General features: G+C 43.1%; 1 protein-coding gene across 5 annotated transcripts in view; it reads right to left on the reverse strand.

The window, feature by feature from the left end:
* Positions 1 to 26238, reverse strand: part of aff4 (AF4/FMR2 family, member 4) — a 136484-nt gene that overhangs the window by 93959 nt on the left and 16287 nt on the right. For all 5 annotated transcript variants that reach the window (XM_038796030.1, XM_038796028.1, XM_038796032.1 and 2 more), the window contains exon 2: positions 2917 to 3042. In XM_038796030.1, the coding sequence (XP_038651958.1) occupies positions 2917 to 2933 (17 nt within the window). In that variant the 5' untranslated portion in view covers positions 2934 to 3042. The remainder of the gene's footprint in view (positions 1 to 2916; positions 3043 to 26238) is intronic.

Consider the following 26238-nt stretch of genomic DNA (forward strand, 5'->3'; position numbering starts at 1 on the left):
ATAGACGGGACGTTCGCGAACCTTGGGGTGCTGGAAGAAAAATTCGGGCTCCCCCCCTGGAAATGCCTTCAGGTACATGCAGGTAAGGGCGTTCGTAAGACAGCAGGTGAGAGCATTCCCACTGTTGCCAGCATGCAGGATCCAGGATAGGGTGCTCTCGGGGGCGTGGGTTGGAGAGGGCTCGGCGATTTACCAGGAGATGCAGGAGGAGGAAGCCTTGGTGGAGGAGCTAAAAGGTAAATGGGAGAAGGAGCTTGGGGAGGAGATAGACGCGGGTATGTGGGCGGACGCCTTGGTTGGGTAAATTCTCCCTCCTCTTGCGCCAGGCTTAGCCTGATACAATTTAAGGTTCTGCACAGGGCGCACATGACTGGGGCAAGGCTGAGTCGGTTTTTTTGGGGTAGAGGACAGATGTGCGAGGCGTTCGGGGAGCCTAGTAAACCACGGCCACATGTTCTGGGTGTGCCCAGCGCTGGATGAGTTCTGGAGGGCCGTTGCGAGGACGGTGTTTCACGACGGCAGCGACCAGGTGTGGTTGCCGCCATCGTGAAACGGTCTCGAACGGCAGGCCGCTCGGCCCATCCGGGTCGGAGAATCGGGTTAAGCCGAGCTGGGGGCTCGCAATATTTGGGGTATCGGACGAGCCGGGAGTGCAGGAGGTGAAAGAGGCCAGTATTCTGGCCTTTGCGTCCCTGGTAGCCCGGCGGAGGATTCTGTTGCAGTGGAAGGATGTGAGGCTCTCAAGTGTGGAAACCTGGATCAGCGACATGGCAGCCTTTATTAAATTAGAGAGGGTCAAATTTGCCTTAAGAGGATCTGTGCAAGGGTTCTTCAGGCGGTGGCAACCGTTCCTAGACTTTCTAGTGGAGCGTTAGGAGATGCTCAGCAGCAGCAACCCGGGGGGGGACACTCCATGTTATCGTTTAATGGGGGGGCATGTAGTCTGGGGGAATGTGTGATATAGCTACACCCTGTTTATTTATGCGTTTTTTTGTTGTTTCTCTTATTTTTGTATTATTATTTGTTTGTTGTTGAAAATATGTGAAAAATTTTGAATAAAAATTATTTATTAAAAAAGACATTGCTAAGAGCTATTTTGGTACAGTGGTGGAAACCTGATTGGTGGGCTTTCAAAATATGGAGTTCCTGAAAAAGATGGGCACTAATTTGAGTTGTGACAAAACGTTCAAGGATTTTAGAGAAGGAAGGCTGGAGATGGGGCAGTAATTGAAAGAATGGAGAAGCCTTGGGCTGTTTGAACAGGGTGATAACAGCTTTTTTTGTACCTTCTCCAGTGTCTTGGTATTCTTTTTTAATAATATGGAGACCAAAATCAATTGAAAAAATTTAAATGTAAAGAATTCAATTTCAGATCACCTGCATCACATCCATTGTTGAATTTGAGGATCTTCATCCACAACACAAAAAAACATTGAATCAAAATACTGTAGCCTAAATTCAAAAGCATTTCAACTTTTAAAAAGAATTGAGGAGACTGCTCATGCTATTGAGCAAAAGTTCTTAACCGAAACACATCTGGAAGTAGTGTCAATTAAATGATGAGATGTGGCAAACTCCATCCAGGTCCAACGGCAGAAGAATTACTCGATATAAGAGAGTCTATCAAGAATTACAACATACAAATTATTTTCAAATGCCATATTTAGACTAGTTGAAAAATTTGTCTGGCTCTTTGCCATTTGGAAAAAGTTTGTAATTGAAAATTATTTTAAACTTTCTAATTGGTCTTTAGGATCAAATATAAAACAGTTCCAGAGTTTAGAATAAAATGAAAGGATTTCCTTTAGATTGAATGATGCATTTTATTCATACTATAAATATAAGTTGGGTTCATGAGCACTAGTGTAAAAATTCCATCCAAATGATAGCTGTGGGTCCAGTTCATATTCCAGCATAGTTCCTAATTTACATGTTTTAAATTCAGACACATTATGCAAGGCATTCAACAAGGTTTATAATCATTGCACACGAGATATTGCAAACCTTTTAAAAATAATGCTGCTGCATTTTGAATAGATATTTGCATCAAAATAGTTAAAAACTTGAAACCAATTATATAGCGGTTCAAAAAGGTCATATGATCTGTGTTGCACCTAAACTCTGGAGGCCACAGGATTCCTTAAGATTGTGTCTCTACATTCTGCTGGACTCCATCATTGCCTTCAATGTTATGACCTACTTTATCCTAACCACAGAGGTGGACTTTACAATTTAATTTTTTTTCACTTGCATAAAAACTAAAGGCAAAAATCAAATAAGCAACGCAACTTCAGATATTTCTATGGGTGTGCTTACACTCTAGTTTAGCAGTAGGAAGCTGATATTACTTCTTTGTACTTGTGCTAAATTGGTGTAAATCTTCATGGAGAGGCAAGTTTCACAATGCTTTGGTCTGACACCACATGAAGTGCAAATCTAGTATGGTGCCAAATCGGATTTGCCAAATCAGACCCCAAGAAACTCTAATCAATCCAATAAACAAATTATTGGAAGATCGGAGATCCTTCTCTCACTTATCTCTGGGCTGTTAAATTTGTAACCATTGGGGTGACAGCCCTGTCCATGCACATATTTAGGCATGCAAAAGTTTCAATAAGGGAGGGGCCAAGCAATAAAAACTGGGTTCTGCTGCATGGCTAGAAACTCAACAGTGTCCAACTGTATCAGGCCAGCTGCTGTGGTATAAACACACCTGTAGAAACTTATTGTCTTGATAAAATAAACAGCAACAAAAATTATTTTTAAATCTCTCTAATTATCAAGCTTTGGGGAAAATTAGACTATAAAATCAAAGGAGTTCAATTCCAAAATGTAATTCAAATGCATTCAAACATGTAACATTAAAGTCACTCAAATGTATTTAAACAAATAATAACCATAGTTTTAGATACTTACCCAGTCTGAGAAGCCATGGAGAAATGTGTGAAGCAACGAAAAAGGCTTCACTGATCTGAAAGGCACACTCAGCTCACATCTCTTCTTCCATCTCTTCTCTCACAAATCAGGAAATGAACTTATCGTCTGCAGTTTTGAGAGAAATAAGAAACCAGATTACATGAAGAAAAGGTTATAACTGAGCTGAGTACTATTTGTCGACATACAGATAACAGTGGGGCTCGGAATATTACACATTTAAAGCAATCAAAGTTCCATGTTGAATACCTAAAATGTCCACCCTCCTCCTCTACAATTGTTATGTTGCTTATAGCACTGTTACCACCCTCAAATTTAGGATCATCTTCCAAGCCTACCATACTCTCAGGGAGAGTTTACAAAACATGACTGGACAGATGGTCTGAGAAAGCAGGGCAGAGAGCAAGGGAAGTCTAGATCAATGCAAGAGGTCTGATGGGCAAGGCAGATGAACTCAGGGCATGGATTGGCACATGGGACTGGGCTATTACAGTATAGCTATTATTGAAACATGGCTAGGGGAGAGGCAGGACTGGCAGCTCAATGTTCCAGGGTACAGATACTGTAGGATAGATAGAACAGGAGGTAAGAGAGGAGGGGGAGTTGCATTTTTGATCAGGGAGAATGTCACAGCAGTACTGAGAGGGAATATGTCCGAGGGTTCACCTATATGGGTAAAACGGAAAAAGGGAGAGATCACTTTGATAGGATTGTGCTACAGGCCCCCAGTCAACAGGAAATGGAGGAGCAAATATGTAAGGAGATTACTGATGGCTGCAAGAAAAATAGGGTGGTAATAGTTGGGGACTTCAATTTTCCCAACATTGACTGGGATAGCCATAGCATTAGGGGCTTGGATGAAGAGAAATGTGTTGAGTGTATTCAGGAGGAATTTCTCATTCAGTATGTGGATTGCCCGACCAGAGGGGGCACAACGAGGAAGGAAAGGGAAAGGGAGGGAGGGGAGGGAGGGGAGGGGAGGGGAGGGAGGGAGGGGAGGGGAGGGGAGGGGAGGGAGGGGAGGGGAGGGGAGGGGAGGAGGAGGAAGGACAGAAGTGATAGTGAGGGATCACTTTGGGACCAGTGACCATAATTCCATGAGTTTTAGGACAGCTATGGAGAATGATAGGTCTAGCTCAAAAGTTAAAATTTTAAATTGGAGCACGGCCAATTTTGATAGTATTAGACAGGAACTTTCAAAAATTGAATGGCAGGCAAACAGCAGGTAAGTGGGAGACTTTCAAAAGTGGGTTAACCAGGGTTCAGGGTAAGCACATTCCTTTTCGAGTGAAGGGCAAGGCTGGTAAAAGTTGGGAACTCTGGATGATCGGGATATTGAGGCCTTGGCCAAAAAGAAGGGGGCATATGTCATGCATCGACAGCTGGGATCAAGTGGATCCCTTGAAGAGTATAGAGATTGTCGGAGTAGAGATAAGAGATAAATCAGGAGGGCAAAAAGGGGACATGGGATTGCTTTGGCAGATAAGGCAAAGGAGAATCCAAAGACCTTCTACAAATATATAAAGGGCAAAAGAGGGAGAGTGTAAGGATCTACACGATCATGTGCGGATGCACAAGATTGGCGAGAGCCTTTTTTTTTTTATTAATACTTTATTAAGGTATTTGAAAATTTTTATAACAGTAACAAAAACGACATCATGGTAAAATAAACATTCCCTCCCCCAGCCCAATCTTCACACACCTCAACTATACAACAATCCCCCCCCCCCCCCCCAAAAGAATACTGCATCTCTGCATCTGCTGACATTTTTAATTTTCCCCGAGAAAGCAACGAACGGCTGCCACCTCCGGGAGAACCCGAACGTTGACCCTCTTAAGGCAAACTTTATTTTCTCAAGACTGAGAAACCCAGCCATATCACTAACCCAGGTCTCTACACTCGGGGGTTTAGAGTCTATATCAGCCGTCCAATAGTAATTGCAGAAGTTCGGCGGCGCCAACCCACCCTCCCCCCAACCGTCCCTTGGTATAGTTCAAAATACCCCAACCTCAGCCGGTTCCTACGCACACTCACTACAGGTGCCTGATAGAGCAACCGCACCCAGTCAATCAAGCCCTCACCAAACCTAAACCTTCCCAGCGCCTCCCACAGGTAATTCCACTCCACCCGATCAAAAGCCTTCTCCGCATCCATCGCTACCACCACCTCCTCTCTTTCTGAGGGCATCATAATAACATTTAGAAACCTTCGAACATTGGCCTCGAGTTGCCTGCCCTTAACAAATCCCGCCTGGTCTTGCCCTATCATCCCCTGGACACAGTCTTCTATCCTTGTAGCGGGGCGGGAGGACTCCCTTCTCTCTTGCTTCGTTAAATGCCCTCACCAGCAGTGGGCTCAATATCTCTGAAAACTTATTATAGAATTCCACCGGGTAGCCGTCAGACCCCGGGGCCTTGCCAGACCGCATGCCCTCCAGCCCCTTCATTATTTCCTCAATCTCAATTGGAGCTCCCAGCCCCTCCACCAGGTCCTCCTCTACCCTCGGGAACCTCAACTGATCCAGAAATTGCCTCATCCCCTCCACCCCAGCCGGGGGTTCCGACTCATATAATTTACTATAAAAGTCCTTAAACACCTCGTTCACCCCCGCCGGGTCCAGGACAGTATTACCGTCTCTACACTTTGCTTTACCTATCTCCCTGGCCGCCTCTCTTTTCCTGAGCTGGTGCGCCAACATTCTGCTTGCCTTTTCCCCGTACTCATAGCTCGCCCCCCTTGCCTTCCTCAACTGTTCCACTACTTTCCCTGTGGTCAACAGCCCAAACTCCACCTGTAACCTCCGCCGCTCCCTCAGTAGCCCCGCGTCCGGGGCCTCCGAGTATCTCATGTCCACCTGGAGTATCTCCTCCACTAATCTATCCCTCTCAGCCCGTTCCATCTTTTCTCTGTGGGCCCGAATCAAGATTAATTCCCCTCTGACTACTGCTTTCAAAGCTTCCCAGACCGTCGCTGCAGAGACCGCCCCTGTATCATTTGTTTCCATGTAGTTCTGGATGGACTTGTTAACCCGCCCGCAGACCGCCTCATCCGCTAGCAACCCCATACCCAGTCTCCACAGTGGGCATTGCCCTCTCTCCACACTAACCCGCAGACCCACCCAGTGCGGGGCATGATCCGACACTGCAATTGCCCAATATTCAGTATCCACCACCTTCGGTATTATCGCCCTGCTCAGAACAAAAAAGTCGATGCGAGAGTATACCTTGTGGACATGTGATAAAAAGGAAAACTCCTTCATCCTTGGCTGTGCAAAGCTCCATGGGTCTACTCCCCCCATCTGTTCCATAAAACCCTTCAATTCCTTTGCCGCAGCCGGCCTCCTCCCTGTCCTGGATTTTGACCGGTCCAATTCCAGATCAATGACTGTATTGAAGTCCCCTCCCATGATCAGGTTATGTGACTCGAAGTCTGGGATATTACCTAACACCCGCCTCAAATTCTACGTCATCCCAATTCAGAGCATATATGTTCACAAGTACCACTCGCACCCCCTCCAGCTTCCACTCACCATTATGTACCTACCCCACTTGTCTGACACGATCTCCCTGCCTCGAATGCCACTCGTTTGCTGATCAAGATCACTAACCCCCTGGTCTTTGAGTCCAGTCCTGAGTCGAACATTTGGCTAACCCACCCCTTCCTCAATCTCGTCTGGTCTGTAACCTTTAGGTATGTCTCTTGTAGCATTGTCATGTCCGCCTTCAGTTCCCTCAAATGCGCGAACATGCGAGCCCTCTTGACTGGCCCATTCAGTCCTTTCACATTCCATATGATCAGCCTGGACAGGGGGCTTCCAACCAACCAACCAACCCCCCCGCCCCGCTGACTAGCCATCAGAGATTGGCGAGATCCTAAATGAATATTTCTCATCGGTATTTACTGTTGAGAAAGGCATGGGTGGTAGGGAACTTGGGAAATAAATAGCAATGTCTTGAGGAGTGTACATATAACTACTTTCCCTGTGGTCAACAGCCCAAACTCCACCTGTAACCTCCGCCGCTCCCTCAGTAGCCCCGCGTCCGGGGCCTCCGAGTATCTCATGTCCACCTGGAGTATCTCCTCCACTAATCTATCCCTCTCAGCCCGGGCCTCACGGTAGCATGGTGGTTAGCATCAATGCTTCACAGCTCCAGGGTCCCAGGTTCGATTCCCGGCTGGGTCACTGTCTGTGTGGAGTCTGCACGTCCTCCCCGTGTGTGCGTGGGTTTCCTCCGGGTGCTCCGGTTTCCTCCCACAGTCCAAAGATGTGCGGGTTAGGTGGATTGGCCATGCTAAATTGCCCGTAGTGTAAAGGTTAATGGGGGGATTGTTGGGTTAGGGGTATGTGGGTTTAAGTGGGGTGATCATTGCTCGGCACAACATCGAGGGCCGAAGGGCCTGTTCTGTGCTGTACTGTTCTATGTTCTATGTTCTATAACAGAAGAGTTGGTGCTGGAAGTCTTAAAGTGCATCAAGGTAGATAAATCCCCGGGACCTGATGAAATGTATCCCAGGATGTTGTGGGAGGTTAGGGAGGAAATTGTGGGTCCCTGTAGCCACCTGGGGTGCCCACGTCCCGATTCCAAAATGGACACTCACAAAGAGTACAGGGAAAAATGGACAGCACTAGAAAAACAATCAAATACAAGGTTTCCTGTGGATTGGAACTTGCAGAGCCCAGACAGAACTGAAACTACAAGCTATTAGCATAGTAATGAGCTATCTCTGGGGACAAAAGAGAAACATTTAAACAATCGGTACCAGGGCAGACTCCCCGGCGCCAGGAGACTAAAACAAAGGCAGGCCAACGGTTACCTAGGGCCCGCCCAGCGATCGGGGGACGACCCTGTTATTGGAGAGAATCGATGCAAACGATTGGGACAGGGTCCGCCCAGAAGGGCGCAAAACCCGTTGCACTATAAAACAGAGTCCCCAAGGTCAGAACCGCCTCCCTGAAGCTCGGAAGAACTCTTCTTCACCTTCACCTTGGCCTTTGGCATACAGCGACGAGAGGATCGCCAAGCACCAGCCAAGTAAGTCTAAGGTCAACGCACGCTACAAGATAGGCGCTCCTAGCTACTATTCTATACCAGTTCGAAGCCAGCAGTATCAGAACCGGACAACGGCCATTGTTCCTCTGACTGAGTGGGCATCCGAAGCCAAGTATAGGCTTTTAGTAGTAGTTGTAGTTTAGTGAGTAGAGTTTGTGCATGAGTAATAATTGAGTGTGTGTGTAAATAAATGTGCATTGATTTCAAACTTACTAACTGGTGTCTCGAGTCATTAATCAGTATTCGGTTTTGAACCTTGTGGTGGTATCAGAAAGATACCTGGCGACTCTTGAGCAAAGGTAATTAAAACAGAGCAAATTAAGAGAAAGCATAACGAGCAACTTCCCCTGGCAGAGATATCTGAATCGTTGACAGCTACAAGTGAGGTGCCTGAAGATTGAAGGGTAGCAAATGCAGTGCCTTTGTTTAAGAAGGGCCACAGGGAAAAGCCTGGGAACTACAGACCGGCGTGCCCAATATCTGTGGTGGGTAAGTTGTTGGAAGGTATTCGGAGAGACAGGATCTACAGGCATTTAGAGAGGTAAAGACTGATTAGGGACAGTCAGCATGGCTTTGAGTGGAAAATCATGTCTCACAAATTTGATTGATTGCTTTTGAAGGAGTAACCAAGAAGGTAGATGGCGGCAGTGCAGTCGACGTTGTCTATTTGGACTTTAGCAAGGCCTTTGACAAGGTACCACATGATAGGTTGTTGAATAAGGTTAAATCTCATAGGATCCAGGGTGAGGTAGCCAACTGGTACAAAATTGGCTTGACGACAGAAGACAAAGGGTGGTTGTAGAGGGCTGTTTTTCAAACTGGAGGCCTGCAACCAGCGGTGTGCCTCAGGGATCAGTGCTGGGTCCACTGTATTTGTTATTTATCCAGCGGTGTGACTCAGGGATCAGTGCTGGGTCCACTATATTTGTTATTTATATTAATGATTTGGATGAGAATCTAGGAGGCATGGTTAGTAAGTTTGCAGATGACACCAAGATTGGTGGCATAATGCACAGTGATGAAGGTTATCTATGATTGCAACGGGATCTAATCAATTAGGCCAGTGGGTCGGTGAATGCAGATGGACTTTAATTTAGATAAATGTGAGGTGATGCATTTTGGTAGATCGAATCAGGGCAGGACCTACTCAATTAATGATAGGGAGTAGGGGAGAGTTATAACACAAAGAAATCGAGGAGTACAGGTTCATAGCTCCTCTAAAGTGGAGTCACAGGTGGACAGGGTGGTGAAGGCGGTATTTGGCATGCTTGGTTTCATTGATCAGAACATTGAATACAGGAGTTGGGACAAGACATTAGTATGGCCACACTTGGAATACTGCGTACAGTTCTGGTCACCCTATTATAGAAAGGGTATTATTAAACTAGAAAGACTGCAGAAAAGATTTACGAGGATTCTACCGGACCTTGATGGTTTGAGTTATAAAGGGAGGCTGTACAGACTGGGACTTTTTTCCCTGGAGCATAGGAGGCTTAGGGGTGATCTTATAGAGGTCTATAAAATAATGAGGGGCACTGATAAGGTAGATAGTCAACATCTTTCCCCAAAGGTAGGGGAGTCTATAACTAGAGGGCATAGGTTTACGTTACGAGGGGAGAGATTCAAAAGGGTCCAGAGGGGCAACTGTTTCACACACAGGGTAGTGAGTGTCTGGAACGAGCTGCCACAGCAGTAGTAGAGGACAGTACAATTTTGTCTATTAAAAAGCATTAAGACAGTTATATGGGAAAGCTGGGTATAGAGGGTTGTAGAGGTTTGCAGCATTTTGCTTTTGTACCAAGAGGTGCCACATGAAATCCCCTGCCATATTGTCACTTGACTTCTTCACCACCTTCCACAACATTAACCACTTCTTGGTGACAGTATCATCTAGTTTTACTCGCATCTTTCAGAATACAGGCACAACATCACCTCAAATAAGTTATCGTCCACCCTCACAGCCACGTCCCCTAAACATTTACTATTATGTTGGTGATATTACCCAGAAGTGATCAGTTTCAAATATATATTAATGCCCTGCCTTCCCTATTGATCCAAATCTCTCCCTCAATGCCAGCAAAATTAAAGAGCTGGTCATCGACTTCAGGAAGCAAAGTACTGTACACACCCCTGTCAGCATCAACGGGGCCGAGATGGAGATGGTTAGCAGTTTCAAATTCCTAGGGGTGCACATCTCCAAAAATCTGTCCTGGTCCACTCACGTCGACGCTACCACCAAGAAAGCACAACAGCACCTATACTTCCTCAGGAAACCAAGGAAATTCGGCATGTCCACATTAACCCTTACCAACTTTTACAGATGCACTATAGAAAGCATCCTATCGGGCTGCATCACAGCCTGGTATGGCAACTGCTCGGCCCAGGACCGCAAGGAACTTCAGAGAGTCGTGAATACCGCCCAGTCCATCACACGAACCTGCCTCCCATCCATGGACTCCATCTACACCTCCCGCTGCCGGAGGAAAGCGGGCAGCATAATCAAGGATCCCTCCCACCCGGCTTACTCACTTTTCCAACGTCTTCCATCGGGCAGGAGATTCAGAAGTCTGAGAACACGCACGAACAGACTCAAAAACAGCTTCTTCCCCACTGTCACCAGACTCCTAAATGACCCTCTTATGGACTGACCTCATTAACACTACACCCTGCATGCTTCAACCGATGCCAATGCTTATGTAGTTACATTGTATGTCTTGTGTTGCCCTATTATGTATTCTCATGTATTTTCTTGAATTTTGCTTAATTCCCTTTTCTTCCATGTACTGAATGACCTGTTGAGCTGCTTGCAGAAAAATACTTTTCACTGTACCTCAGTACACGTGACAATAAACAAATCCAATTCAATCCAATCCAATGCTGTTACTACACTTCCAATTGCCTGCCTGACATGAAAACCTGAAAAACTTAAAATCTTCATCTGCCTTGTCAGTGACCTAACAGCAACAATAGCCTTGAATGTCATCCAGGATAGGCAGGACTGCTCCAAGTTCTACCAAGAATCATTACTACTAAGACTGCTTTATCTATTTCTGAATTACTTTCTATGTTCTCGGCTAGCTCACCGCCACTGTTAACTTCTAGGCTTGATTCATCTATTACCCATTTTAATAGACACAGTAAGCAACCCGATTTGCACAACATATGGTATTCCTATCACTTTCGCCTTTTTCAAATTCAGTGGCTACCCATGCCCTACTGAATTTATGCCAAAATTTGTCTCCCCACTTCCAAATCCTTCATCTTCAGCATTTTCAAAGCATTGTCATTTTTCACTTCTACATCACTGGGACATTTTCTTGTTCCCTTGCTCTCTCCAATCAGAGACAGAAAATACTGGAAATACTCAGCAGGCCCGGCTGCATTTATAGAGACAAACAATGAACATTTCAGGTGACCATAGCTTTTTCCCTCTCCACAGATGTTGCCAGATCTGATTATCTCAGCATTCCCTATTTTTATTTTCCATTTCCAACATCTGCAGTATTTTGCTTTTGCACCAAGAGAAACACCCATTTTACAGGTGTCACATGAAATACTTCACATATTTACCTCCTGTCATATTATCTGTTCCCCTTCTGCTTTCAAAAGCCTTCTCAATGCTATCTTGTTCATGCCTTATATATACCTGCATAAAACGTTAGTTAAGCCATAGCTAGAGTATTGTGTGCAGTTCTAGAATCCACATTATAGGAGGGATGTGATAGCACTGGATAGGGTGTAGAGGAGATTTACCAGGATGTTGCCTAGGCAGGAGAATGTTAGTTATGAAGAGAGATTGGATAGACTTGTATTGTTTTCCTTAGAGCAGAGGAGACGGAGGGGAGACATGATTGAGATGTACAAAACTATGAGGTGCATTGATAGAGTAGACAGGGACAAACTTTTCCACTTGGTGGAGGGGGTCAATAACCATGGGGCATAAGTTTAAGGTAAGGGTTCAGAGGGGATGTGAGGATATCTCCAACCCCCCACCCGAGGATGGTGACAGTTTGGAATTTGCTGCCTGAAAGGATGGTGGAGGCAGAGACCCTCATAGTATTTAAGATATATTTTCAGGGTATAGAGGGGTATTTTCAGGGTATAGAGGGATATGGGCCAAATGGGGACAATTGGGGCTAGCCCAGGGTAAAAAGTGGGTGGCATGGACAAGTTGGGACAAAGGGTCCATTTTCATGCTGTAAACGTCTATGATCTATGTGCACTTTCGATCTCAGGGAATACAAGACTATGGGGGTCAAGTACTAGAAAACGGGATTAGAATGGTTTGGTGGTTGTTTTTGTCTGGCAGACATAATGGGCCTTTTCTGTGCGGTGTGATTCTATGACTCTATGACTCTAATTCACCACCATGAGCCTTCCAAATCCTTTTCTGTCAGTCAGTTTTGGCCTGAGGGTAATGCACTTCGGAGTTGTCACGTGAAGAACATTATAATAATGCAAGTTGTTGGATATTATGTTTCTATAGTGTAGAACAATCAGACACTGTTGCAAATTACTATAAATTTATTTACACTGCAAAAATTAATCAGGTGATTAGCATTTTGAACAAGTTGTTAAAATTCAAAACAAATTAGTTGCAGCAATCTTTTCATCTGGATTAGTTCTTCATGGACCAAGACAGTATTCTGATTGAAGTCCAGTTTATCTTCATTTAAGCTGTTAATACACATTAAGCAATCATGTTAACCTGTTTAGGAAGTGTGAAGAATGTAGGAATTTGATATATATTGTGTTGTATGTATGTGGCACAGTTAAGGGTTAAAAACCTGGGTTTTTGCTGCAACAGTCGCGTTTTTAAAAATCAAGGTTTGTTTGCAAGGCAGCTCATCCTTTTGGCACCAGAGGTGTAATTAAAGCATAGGAAAAGTTTGGCTGAATGGATATTTATTTATATTAAGAGGGTTCTCTGAGGAGTAATTAATTAGAGGCATTACGTTCAGCTTAGCAAGGTGATGTAATTAATGGGAGGAGCCAGGGGTTGAAGCAGTCAGGTATTGAGGTTCAATTTTAGTCTGTAGTTGGAAGGCAACCTGATAAGGTTTCTGAAGAAATACAGCCAAAGATTCTGCATTATTCTGGGGGGGGGGGGGGGGGGGGGGGGGGGGGGGGGGTTAGGTCTTGTTCTTTAAAGCAGTCTCTAAAGATCTCTCTTTCTCAAAGTGGAGTATTCAAGACATATTTGTACAGCAAGTACTCCTGAGTGCTAACTGTATTTAAAAGTGGATCGGCATCAGAGATGGTTTTGTTGTTTGAGTGGAGTCAAAGATAGCAGTTAAGGGTTATTGTGTAAGGGGCAATTGTGAGCTATATTCTTTTGTGATGTTAAAGTGTGTTTTGCGTAAAATCACTCTTGGAGCAAGGTATCCTTTCTTCACAGTTCTACAAGATTTAAATAAAATATTGGGATTTCTGTCCAGTATCCTAATCACTGTTGGAATTTGGTCTGGGATCATAATAGAAGGAATATTCACTATTTACCACAGAATACTATGGAGTCCCTACAGTGCAGAAGGAGGCCATTTGGCCCATTGAGCCTGCATTGACCCTCTGAAAGAGTACTTTACCTAGTCCCACTCCCCCCTCCAATCCACACAACCTCACCTAACCTGCACATTCCTGCACACTAAGGAGCAATTTGATCATGGCCAATCCACCTAACTTGCACATCTTTGGGCTGTGGGAGGAAACCGAAGCACCAGAGGAAACCCACGCAGATGGGGAGAAAGTGAAAACTCCATACAGGCAGTCACTCCCCGCCGCCACTGCCCCCCCCCCCCCCCCCCCCCCCGCCACAAATCTAGCAAAATGAAGCCTAAAGGGAAATGAGTCTCTACAGTACAGAAAACAGTCACAACTTCCTTTAACTCTGGCAGGGAGATAACAGTTCACGTGGTCTTTTGTGCTGCATAACCTATTCTATGATGCTTACTTCCCAGTGGTTTCCTACATTCTGATAAGTCTGGGAACAGAGAAAGAACAAGATTTGTATTTATATAGCATCTTGCACAATCATAGAATTTACAGTGCAGAAGGAGGCCATTCGGCCCATCGATTCTGCACCGGCTCTTGGAAAGAGCGCCCTGCCCAAGCCCACACCCCCACCCTATCCCCACAACCCAGTAATCCCACCCAACACTGAGGGCAATTTTGGACACTAAGGGCAATTTAGCATGGCCAATCTACCTAACCTGCACATCTTTGTACCGTGGGAGGAAACCAGAGCACCCGGAGGAAACCCACGCACACACGGGGAGAACATGCAGACTCCGCACAGACAGTGACCCAAGCCAGGAATTGAACCTGGGACCCTAGAGCTGTGAAGCAATTGCGCTAACCACTATGCTACTGTGCTGCCCAATCTCAAGATGTCCAATGTACTTTACAGCCAATTAAATACTTTTTGAAGTGCTGTTCTTTGATGAAGTAAAATGCTAAAAAAGATGCTGTGATTGATTTATATGTCTTTTAAAACACATCTGATTAAGAATCATGTAACAGACTTGTTAGCAAAACTATGAGATCAAAGAGACAATGGCATCATGGATACAAAATTGGCTAAAAGATAGGAAGCAATGTACACTTGTTGTTTAGACTGCACAACGGTGTTCCCCACTGTTCTTTTTGATATAGATTTATACATTTGGCAGATGATTAAAAAAACTCCAATATGACAAACAGTGGGGTGGCACGGTGGTGCAGTGGTTAGCACTGCTGCCCCATGGTGCTGAGGACCCGGGGTCGATCCTGGCCCCGGATCACTGTCCGTGTGGAGTTTGCACATTCTCCCAGTGACTGTGTGGGTTTCACCCCGACAACCCAAAGATGTGCAGGGTAGATGGATTGGCCATGCTAAACTGCCCCTTAATTGGGGGGAAAAAATGAATTGGACACTTCAAATTTATTTTTAAAAATATGGCAAAGTTAGGAGAATTGTAATAGACTTCAGTAGGACTGGTGAAATAGGAGGACACATAGCTGATTCAATTTAACACCGAAAAGTATGAATGAGGAGCGGCAACATGAACTAATTGGTATACTTTAAAGATGAGAGACCAGAGATTTGCACACACAAGTAAATTGTTTTACAGTCTCATCTGAATTATGACAACAGCACTTCCTCAGCATTGCACTGGGGAAGACAGTCTTTAAGTGTGATTTTATCCAACCTATTTATTTAAAAAATGTATACATCACACTACACAGGCACCAGGCAGTGACTACCTTCCAAGGGGAGAGAATCTGACCATTTTCCCTTGACATTTGATGACATAATCATGAAGTTCCTCATTTAACATCCTTGGAGTTACTGACCAGAAACTCAACTGGACCAGCCATATTAATGCCAGTGCTCCTGGAGCAGGTCAGAGACCAAGTATTCTGAGTGAGAGGTGTACGGTCTAATCAATGTTTTCTCTCTGCAGTGCAACATTGTGTTTTCACACAGGCCGAGCAAGTCAGCCCCTTTAAATTGGTGCACAGAAGATTTTAGAGGATCCGTGCACTTAAATGAATAGGCCAATAAAAACAATTAGGGAATGTTGCTCAGAACCCTCAAATGCACACCACCAACTGGTAAAAGTCAAGGGAATAACAGAATACTCTTCACTTGCCTGGATGAGTGCAGCTTCAACAAACACTCAAAAGCTTGTAAACTCCCTTTCCAACATCCATTTATTTACATCGCATAAAATGTAATTAAAAAAGAATGAATTGGATGTTCTATAAATTAGATTTACACAAATGGAGATGGTTGAAATAAAATCAGAATTATAAAGCACAGAAACAGGAAATTTGCCCCATTAACCTGTGCTGGTAATTTTCTCCACAAGCCACAACTCTTTTGCTTTTAAATGCAAATTTTCAATTCTATTTTAAAATATAAACTCTTCTTGAACAGGTTGTGGCACATACTCCAAAATCTTTTATTCAAAGAAAGAGTTTTGAAAATCTTCTTTAATGCGCTATGATTATCTCATTACAATGACCAGTGGAAACAATCCATCACTGATTTACCTTATCATAACCCCTCAAATTGAAGACCTCTTTTAAGGTCTTAAGCAAACAAAGTCACTACAAATTTCACAGCTCTGATGAAGTTTTAAAAGTTCAACAAACCTCCATTTTTTATATTCTGATACAAAACTAAAGACACAATGTCATCTAATACTTTATCTATTGGCTTGCCACCTTGTATCTCTATTTAATAACTTACCAATTGAGCTATATCAATAGGGCCGAGGTGGAGACAGTTAGCAGTTTCAAATTCTATGGGGTGCACATCTCCAAAATTCTGTCCTGGTCCACCCACGTCAACGCTACCACCAAGAAAGCACAACAGCGCCTATAGTTCCTCAGGAAACCAAGGAAATTCAGCATGTCCACATTAACCCTCACCAACTTTTACAGATGCAGTACAGAAAGCCTCCTATCTGGCTGCATCACAGCCTGGTATGGCAACTGCTCGGCCCAGGACCGCAAAAAACTTCAGAGAGTCGTGAACACCTCCCAGTCCATCACACACACCTGCTTCCCACCCACTGACTCCATTTACACCTCCCGCTGCCTGGGGAAAGCGGGCAGCATAATTAAAGACCCTTCCCACCCGGCTTACTCACTCTTCCAACTTCTTCCATCGGGCAGGAGATACAGAAGTCTGAGAACATGCACGAACAGACTCAAAAACAGCTTCTTCCCCACTGTTACCAGACTCCTAAATGACCCTCTTATGGACTGACCTCATTAACACTACACCCTATATGCTTCAGCCGATGCTTATGTAGTTACATTGTATACCTTGTGTTGCACTATTATGTATTTTCTTTTATTCCATTTTCTTCTCATGTACTGAATGATCTGTTGAGCTGCTCGCAGAAAAATACTTTTCACTGTACCTCGGTACAGGTGACAACAAACAAATCCAATCCAATTTCCGTACCAAAATGTACCACGATGCTTCCTGTTTTGCTGCATATACCCCCTACCTTGGTACTATATAAATGTCTGAACGTTGTTGCCTCTCTCAATTTCTAAGTTCACTTCATTTGTATATGGAGCAAGTTTAGACTAATACAGACCTCTACAAAACACCACTATCACATCTGTCCAGTCCACTCCTGCTCTTTTAAAGTACCCAACCACCTCTCTAACCAGGTAGTCCCACTATGCATAAATTTAATTTGTGAATCCGGTTTCTTTTCTTGAATCCGGTTTCTTTTTTTAAAATCAATGGCTGCTGATTGGATATTCTGGTTATAGCTGCTATGACACTTGAATATAGTTTCCAATAGATAAGCTCAGGACAGAAATATTAGTGGAGCTGAAACCAAAAGTTGGGTCATTCCCAGGGCAAAAAAAATGGGAATAGACAATTGTTGAGGCTGGGACAGAAATCTGAAGATACAAGAATTAACTCCTCACAATATGTGGAATATTTGTGTTTTCAGCTCAAAACCTTACACATTCCAATGCGGTATAGAGATGGTTGCAATAGCAGAGCTGCTGCCCATTGAATAGCAAATTAAGCTAATGCTACATCTATTCCTGTGGTTCAGATGAACATTAAAGATAGCCTTTAAATTTTTTTAATGGAGTTTAGTGCCCTGACAAACATTGCACCATCAACAAATAAGAAACTAGTGAGATGTCTGCTTTTTGTACATTGTATTCAAAATGGTCATCGTGTTGACTTCAATCATTTTATTTGTTCTCATCTCCCTCTGCTTAAATCAGATGAATTTTTAACATGCAGAAAGCCATTGCCATGTTTAAGAGTCTCTGAACCAAGCCACTAAATTTATTGGTACAGAGGGACAGACATCACTTACCAAAGTCTATAGAACTTGGATACTGGTTGAAGTCAAGTTTAAAACCCCCAGGTAGACATGCGGATACTGCTTGAACTTATTAAGCTCAAAATAACGCATTTTAACAGCACAAAGCATTTGTGAACTCGTCCAGCTAGGGCCAAACTACTCACGAAGGCTTTCAGCATAATCTAGTCCCAGTGGGAATAATCTCCACCTCAGTGGCAGGTTTACCCTTCTAAGTTCTATTAGTGGGGTCAGGTTGGCTGGTCATTTTGGGTGTGGGCATCACTAGCTCGGCTTGCATTTCTTGCCCATTCCTAATTGCTCGAGGTGGTGATGGTGAGCCACCTTTACCAATCGCCACAGTGGATATGGCTTAGGTATACCAACAATGCTGTCACTGAGTTTTAAGATTTTGTCCCAACAACTGTTCTATGTAGCAGTGAAAGAATGGCGATACAGTTCCAAGTCATAATGGCGTAGAACTCATAGGGAACTTGCAGGTGATGGGTATCCCATGCGTCTGTTGCCACTGTCCTTCAAGGTGGTAGAGATAAGGGTTTGAAAGGCGCTGTCAAAGGAGCCTCGAGTTGTTGCAGTACATCCTGTTTAAAGCACTGCTGCTACTGCGCATTAGTGGTGGAGGAAGTGTATGTTTACGGTGATGAACTAGGTGCCAATCAAGCAGGCTGCTGTGTCCTGGATTATGTCAAGCTTCTTGAGTGTTGTTGAAGCTGCACTCGTCCAGGCAATATTCAATCAAACTTCTGACCTGTACCTTATTGCTTTGGGGAGTCAGAAGATGAGCTACTCACGGAAGAATTCTCAGCCTCTGACTGACTCTTGTAGCCACCAGTATTTAGATGGCTAGTTCAGTCCAGTTTCTGGTCAGTGGTAACTCCCAGGATGTTGATTACAAAGTAAATTAGTTTAATCCTAAAATTTCACTGGCAAAAATACATCATCTTGGAATCACTTTAATCCCTTTACAAACCCTCATGAAAATCGTTAGCCCCTTAGATGATGGCAGTGGAGAAGCAATCCACAAAGTCTGGAGAGGTGGGGCAGAAGAAAATGGTATGGACTTGCTGCTGGATCCATTATATTTGGAGAAATTGATCAGTGCAAAAGGAGAGCCAAACTTTGCAGGGTGGAAAGGAATCAGAGTAAGGATGTAACTCATGTAAAGGACAGAAACATCAATTTATACACAGCTCTATTTAATTAATGGTACCAGTGTACAATCAAATTCACCGTTAAACTGCAAAGTCGAACTTCTAGACAGTTCTCAAAGGTGACAAAAGAATTAATCAAAAGCTAATTCAAGGTAGCTCCTTAGAATGACTTTCAGCTGCACTTTACTTTCCTGGGTAGGTGTTCTTTGCATACAACCAATCCAATCTGCATGACTTTACTGCTACTGACCTAAACTTTCTTGATTACCAAACATTTACAATGAACCAACAGATCAATACAACAAGGAATCAATTGGGAACAAGCCATCTTGTATCTAACATTGTACGATGAGACAGGGCTAATTTCTAATCTTATGGTAAAGGATCAGGCAGCACAGTAGTAAGCACTGCTGCCTCACAGCTCCAGAGTCCCGGGTTCAATTCCGGCCTCTGTCTATGTGGAGTTTGCTCTTTCTCCCAGTGTCTGTGTGGGTTTCCTCCGGGTGCTCCCGTTTCCTCCCACAGTCCAAAGATGTGCAGGTTAGGTGGGTTGGCCATGCTAAATTGCACATTTGGGTCCAAAAGATTGGGTGGGGTTGCTTGGAAAGGGTGGATGCATGGCCTTACGTAGGGTGCTCTTTCGAAGGGTCAAAGAACAAAGAAAATTACAGCACAGGAACAGGCCCTTCCAGCCTGCGCCGATCCAGTCTGCACGGTCGGTGCAGACTCGATGACTGTAAATTCTGTGATACTGTAAATTCTATGATCCTCTAGAGAATGTGTGATGTAGTTAACTTCAAAACAAATTTACACAAAATTACATAGATACGACCATTTGACCGAGGTTGAGTAGGAAACCAGATTTTAATATATGACATTAGATAAGTAACGGTGAAAAAAAGAATTCATAATTCTCAATGAACATGCATTTCTCTTGAGGAATAAAAACTCCATGGGATAAGTGGTCCTTTCATAACTAACTGGAGAAGTTAAACTATATTGTTGGATTAAATAGGGTGTACAATGTTGCCAAAAGAACTGGCAAGCCTGAGGATTTGGAGGGTTTTAAAAATCCAAGGATGGCCTAGATGTTGATGAAGAAAATAGAATAGGAGAGTAATCAACAAAAATGAGAGCTTCTACGTCTGTGAAAAGAAATAGAGCAGCAAATGTAAAATTGGTTCCTTCAGAGGCAATAGTGGGAAGAATTATCATGTGGAATAAAGAAACACTAAACAAAGAGCGGGCAGAAAAGTAGGCTCCTGTCATGACCTTGCAAAATAACAGGGCAGGTTTGAGAAGTCGCGCAATAGCTGTTTATGTATTTTGCATTCTAAATTCAGCGATAAAGGTAGAGTATCCTTTATCCGTTCGTCCGAAAACCAAATACATCCAAAAGTCATACTTTTTTTGTACCTCATCAACCTTTAGAGTGAGAAATCTAGTCGTTTATCTTGCCATTTTTGTCTCCACTGTTTACCTTGCGAACCCTCTCCTACAAGAAGAATTGCAGAAGGTACCACTGGTGGGAACTTATTACCGGTACCCTGTATTTATAATTCAGTGGTACATTTAATCTTTCTAGCAATTTCATTTACTTTAAACTACAGCTAGCTGAGGCTTCAGCCATTGCAATGCAAGTAGACATATCTAAAAACCAAAATTAACAGCAATCTGAAAAGCTATCAACCAAGGGTTTGGGGGAAAGGATCCTCAAGCTGTATTAAGATTTAATCCATCTCCCAAATTTCACCGTATTCAATTCGTAACTTGTAGCTGCATTAAAATGTGATCAAATTTGTTTTGCTAAAATGACCGTATGCCGTTTTCATCAGTTGGCTCTGACAAGTGTCTATCAGTGTATTTTCAAAATCATGTTAATCTGAATGCAAGTCTCCCAGTCCTGATGGACTTCATCCAAAGGTCTCAAAAGAGGTGGCTAATGAGCAAATAGATGTGTTGGTGTTAACTTTCTAGATTTTGAACAGTTTCATTGGACTGGAAAATAGCAAATATAACCCCTCCACTCAAGGAGGGATGAGACAGAAACCAGGAGACTATGGGCCAGTTAACTTGATGTTAGTCATGCAGAAGGTGTTTGAGTCAATCACTAAGAATCATACAGCAGGGCATTTAGAGGATAACTGGAAAGTGTCAGCATGGTTTTGTGAAAGGGAAATCATGATTAACCAATTTATTTGAGTTCTTTGAAGTAGTAACATGCGCTGTAAATGTGCTTCACTTCGATTGCAAGCAGGTGCCACATCAAAGGTTATCGTGGAAAATAAAAGCTCATGTTGTAGAGGATAACCTGTTAGCAAGGACAGGTGATTGGCTGGCTGGCATAAACAGAGTATGCATAATGTTTTCTTTTCTGATTGACAGGATGTGATGAGTAGTCCCACAGAGTTTGGTTATGGGGCATCACCATTTTACAATTTATATCAACGACGTAGATGAAGGGAACAAAGGCATGGTAGCTAAATTTGCAGATAGGTAGGAAAGTATGTTGTGAAGAGGTCACTAGGAGGTTTACAGATAGCTATAGAGAGGTTCAGTGAATAGGCAAAAATCTGGAATACAATGTGGGAAAATATGAAGTTGTTCACTTGAATTAAAAAAGAGTGCCATTTAAATGGAGAATGGCTGAGCCACATGCAGGTACAGCAAGTAATTAACAAGGCTAATGGAATGCTGTCCTTTAATTAATAACCTTTATTGTCACAAGTAGGCTTACATTAACACTGCAATGAAGTTACTGTGAAAAGTCCCTAGTCGCCACATTCCAGTGCCTGTTCAGGCACACAGGCTGAATTCACAATGTCCAAATTACCTAACAGCATGTCTTTCTGGATTTGTGGGAGGAAACCGGAGCACCCGGAGGAAACCCATGCAGATACGGGGAGAACGTGCAGACTCCACACAGACAGTGACCCAAGCCGGGAATCAAACGTGGGACCCTGGCGCTGTAAAGACATAGTGCTGACCACCATGCTACTGTGCTGCCCATAAATTACAAGAATTTGACAATAAAGTAAGGATGTTGTGCTTCAGTCATCCAGGGCATTTTTGAGTCCATATCTCGAATAATGTGTGCAGTTTTGGTCTCCTTATTTAAGGAAGAATGTCAATATATAGGAGGTGGTTCAGAGGAGGTTTACTAGATTGACATCTGGAATGAGCAGATTATTTTATGAGAAAAGATTAGACAGACTGGGCTTGTTTTCACACAGTGCGCTGGTTATGGAAGAGATAAACGTTTAAGGTGGTGGATGGGGTGCCAATTAAATGGGCTCTTTTGCCCTGTGGGTGTTTGACTGTTTTTGGAACCCTCATGTCAGGGGGTGTTTTGCCAAACTCCCACGTGTGCCTTGTAGACATGCCTTGGATGATTCACGAGTTACATCACTCACAATAGAAAATACAGCCTCTGACCTTTGTTTGCAGCCACAGTATTTACATGGCTCCCCATTAAATTTCTGGTCAATAGCGATCACCAGGATGGTGATGTTGGGAGAGTTGATGTTAAGAGGGTTGCACTGCCTCTTGTTGGATGCTGCTTGTCACTTGTACAGCGCAAGTCACTTTTCAGCCCAAGCCTAAACGTAGACCAGGCCTTGCATGCGGGCAGGTACTGCTTCATGAGGCATTGTGAAATACATTACAGAGTCCACAAGTAAAATAAACACCAAATAATATACAATGAATATATTGGGCAGCACCGTAGCATAGCGGTTAGCACAATTGCTTCACAGCACCAGAGTCCCAGGTTCGATTCCCCGCTGGGTCACTGTCTGTGCGGAGTCTGCACATTCTCCCCGTGTGTGTGTGGATTTCCTCCGGTAGCTCCGGTTTCCTCCCACAGTCCAAAGATGTGCGGGTTAGGTGGATTGGCCAAGCTAAATTGCCCTTAGTGTCCAAAATTGCCCTTAGTGTTGGGTGGGGTTGCTGGGTTATGGGGATAGGGTGGTGGTGTGGGCTTGGGTAGGGTGCTCTTTCCAAGAGCCAGTGCAGACTCGACAGACCGAGTGGCCTCCCTCTGCACTGTAAATTCTATGAATACATGATTGAAAAGGAACAGGAAGAGGTGCAAACGTATAAATCCCTACCCCTTTTCACAAATTCTTAGTACTTAATAATTAACTTGATAACTCTTAATAATTTTTCCAGGCTCTAATCACACTTCCCATTTTTGTGCTCCCATTATCCTAATAACACCTCCATAAAACACAAACATATTTCCATCTTATTCCTTAACTTTGTAGAAACTAAAATTCGATCCTTATACAATTTTTTTTAAACCTTTATATGTCTGTATATCTCTTCAAATCTTTATCCAAAGCATTCCAAAGATTCACCCCACAAACTGAAATATACGTCGACTTTAAATAGAGTGGTTTTCCCTTAATTCATAATAATCTTCCCTTAAAGTAAACATTTTTTGCACATTTTTTGGCAATAATTCATTTATTTGCTTTATACTTTAAGAGTACCCAATTTATTTTTTTAGAATAAGGGGCAATTAAGTTTGGCCAATCCATCTACCCTGCACATTTTTGAGATGTGGGGACAAACCCACGCAAACACGGGAAGAATGTGCAAACTCCACACGGACAGTGACGCAGAGTCAGGATCGAACCTGGGACCTCGCAGCCGTGAGAAGCAGTGCTAACTACTGCACCACTGTGCTGCACCGTTGCTTTATATTTAATCATTGCAGTTTTCAGTTCAATTAACTCACGGAACATCAAAACCTGTGTAATTATAAATAATTTGTTTGTCTGTTCAATTTACCTACTATTCTTAGGGCTTTTTCTGCAACATATAGATAGGATTAATAATAATTTTATAAATGTTTCCCCAAACCTCCAAATAATAATTCAATATGGAAGAATAAGTGAACAATACAAAATGTACAATGGCTGTGAATCCAATATATATTTGGTTTTACGCATTGAGGTTTCCAACAAAATTTATGGTCTATTAAAACACCCAAACAATTTACATATACTCTTTCAATATTGATATTATTTGTCAGCCTGGGTATTTACTTTACTGTTACCAAATAACAAATTTTGTTTTGCTCTGATTCAATGACAATATATTTATGGCAAACCACATCTTTGGTATATCTAATTCAACACAAACAATTGCAATAAGCTGTTGAAGATCCCACACAGAACAAATATTGCCATCATCTGCAAATAAAACAAATTCCAATAACTTTGATACTGTACAGACGTCAGCACTCTGGAAGAGCAACTCATCTGGTTCCATTCCCTTGCCTTTTCCCCCACAGTCCAGAAACGGTCCATAAAATGATTTTTGTTTCATAATTTTCCAATTCTCTTTTCAAGGTCTTGATTGAATTTGCCTCCACTATGCTCTCGGGTAGACCATTCCAGCTCCTAGCCACGTGCTGCATAAAAATGTTTTTCATGTCACCATGGTTTCCGATGCCAATCATCTTAAATCAGTGCCCTCTAGTTCTCAACTGTCCCGCCCCTAGGAACAGTTTTTCCCAATGTACTCTGTTCAGGCCCCTCGTAATTTTGAGAACCTCTATCAAATCTCCTCTCCACATTCTCTTCTCCAATGAGAAGAGCCCCAGCGTCTCCAATCTATCTATGTAATTGGTTCCAGGGATGAGGGACTTGTGAATTTTTCTGCACTCCCCCTTTTGCCTTCACCTCTTTTCTGAAATGTGGTGCCATGCATTGGACACATACCCCAGTTGAGGCCAAACCAGGGTTTTTGAATACAGATTCAGGTTCATTATATCTTCTAAAACAAATGCAAAATGCTGGAAATCTAAAATAAAATCAGAAAACGCTGGATAAACTCAGAAGGTCTGTGGAGAGATAAACAGAGTTAACCTTTTGAGTCTGTATGATTCTTCTTCAGAGCTGAAAGAGTAGCAATGAGACAGATTATATAGTTGGAGAGGGAGGTGGAGGTGGGGCAGAATAGAAGGTTTCTGATCTCTGATTGGGTCTGTCATGCCAGTGGGACAGGGCATACTCAAGAATGGTGATGAAGGAGTCTGGGGTGTTGAGATAATTTTGTGGGTATGACCATTTGACTAATCTGTGGGAGAGTTCTTAATTTTGGCACTAGTGTACAAATGCTAATCAGGAGGACTTTGCAGGGCCAACTGGGTTGGACGAACCGGAGTGATTATGAGAATCAGCAAATTATTCAAAATGTAGCGCCAGAAAGACAAACTTTCAATTTAAAAATATGAGATCAGGTTCCAGACTGACCTATTAACACTGAAGTAATGTATTTGCCGAAGCATTCCAAAAGCATTGTGCGTTCTGGTTAGTGTTTCTCATTGACCCAATTAAATACAAACTGGTTAGAGCCAGTCTCAGATAAGACATTGTGTGTAGAATTTCAAACATGACACATCATGAAGTTCTGCTCAGGATGTCATGAATAGAAGATTTATTTTTGCAGCGTTAGTCATTCCCATACTACAGCAGACTTCCATGCCCTGAGAAAACTTCTATAATTGTCTTCTTTTCAGTTACTGCTAACCAGCAGCTTACCAGATGTGATAGTATATCTCTGACAGTTAAGGTATTTCCCTTTATAATACTTGTACAATAATTTAAATTCAGTAAAACGGAATTCCCCTTTGAATCAATCCTGCTCGTATAAGCATTCTATCATATATTTACAAGCAATAATTGCTCACATGGTGACACGAAATGCAGGGAAGGTGACCTATATGCTGAATACCATTTCTTATCTGAAGGTGTGATCTTAAAGTGGCGAGCTACAGAGACTTAAAATCCCCTCACAGTGAGCTCTCAGTATTGGGCTTCATAGAATGTTTCCAAATGTTCACCATATATCCAGGAACAGGAATTTATCTTTCTCAGCATATATATTGACTTTAGTCATTTCAAAATTGTTTTCTTTAGAGCAGGGATTGCTAGTGGAATGGGAGGCATTCTTGGTAAGCATGACTCTTCTCTTTTTGGAAATGGCATACCAACCCTATTTTGTCAGCATTTTCACTTCAAACTTCAGTCCTAATATGCAGGTCATCCATTTTCTTTGTTTTTGCCTTTTGTGCAAACACCTTACTGTGCCTCGATTTTTTCAGGCACATTTTTTTCTCTTATGACCTTAATGCTTCTTTCCATAGTTTTGGTTGCCTCAGATGATCATTCCCTTGCATCTTTCTTTTGAATCTTTCTAATCTTTCTTCGCCCCCACCCCAACCTCATCACTGCCAACAT

This window comes from Scyliorhinus canicula, chromosome 4, assembly GCF_902713615.1.
Source record: "Scyliorhinus canicula chromosome 4, sScyCan1.1, whole genome shotgun sequence".
NCBI classification, from domain to species: Eukaryota; Metazoa; Chordata; class Chondrichthyes; order Carcharhiniformes; family Scyliorhinidae; genus Scyliorhinus; species Scyliorhinus canicula.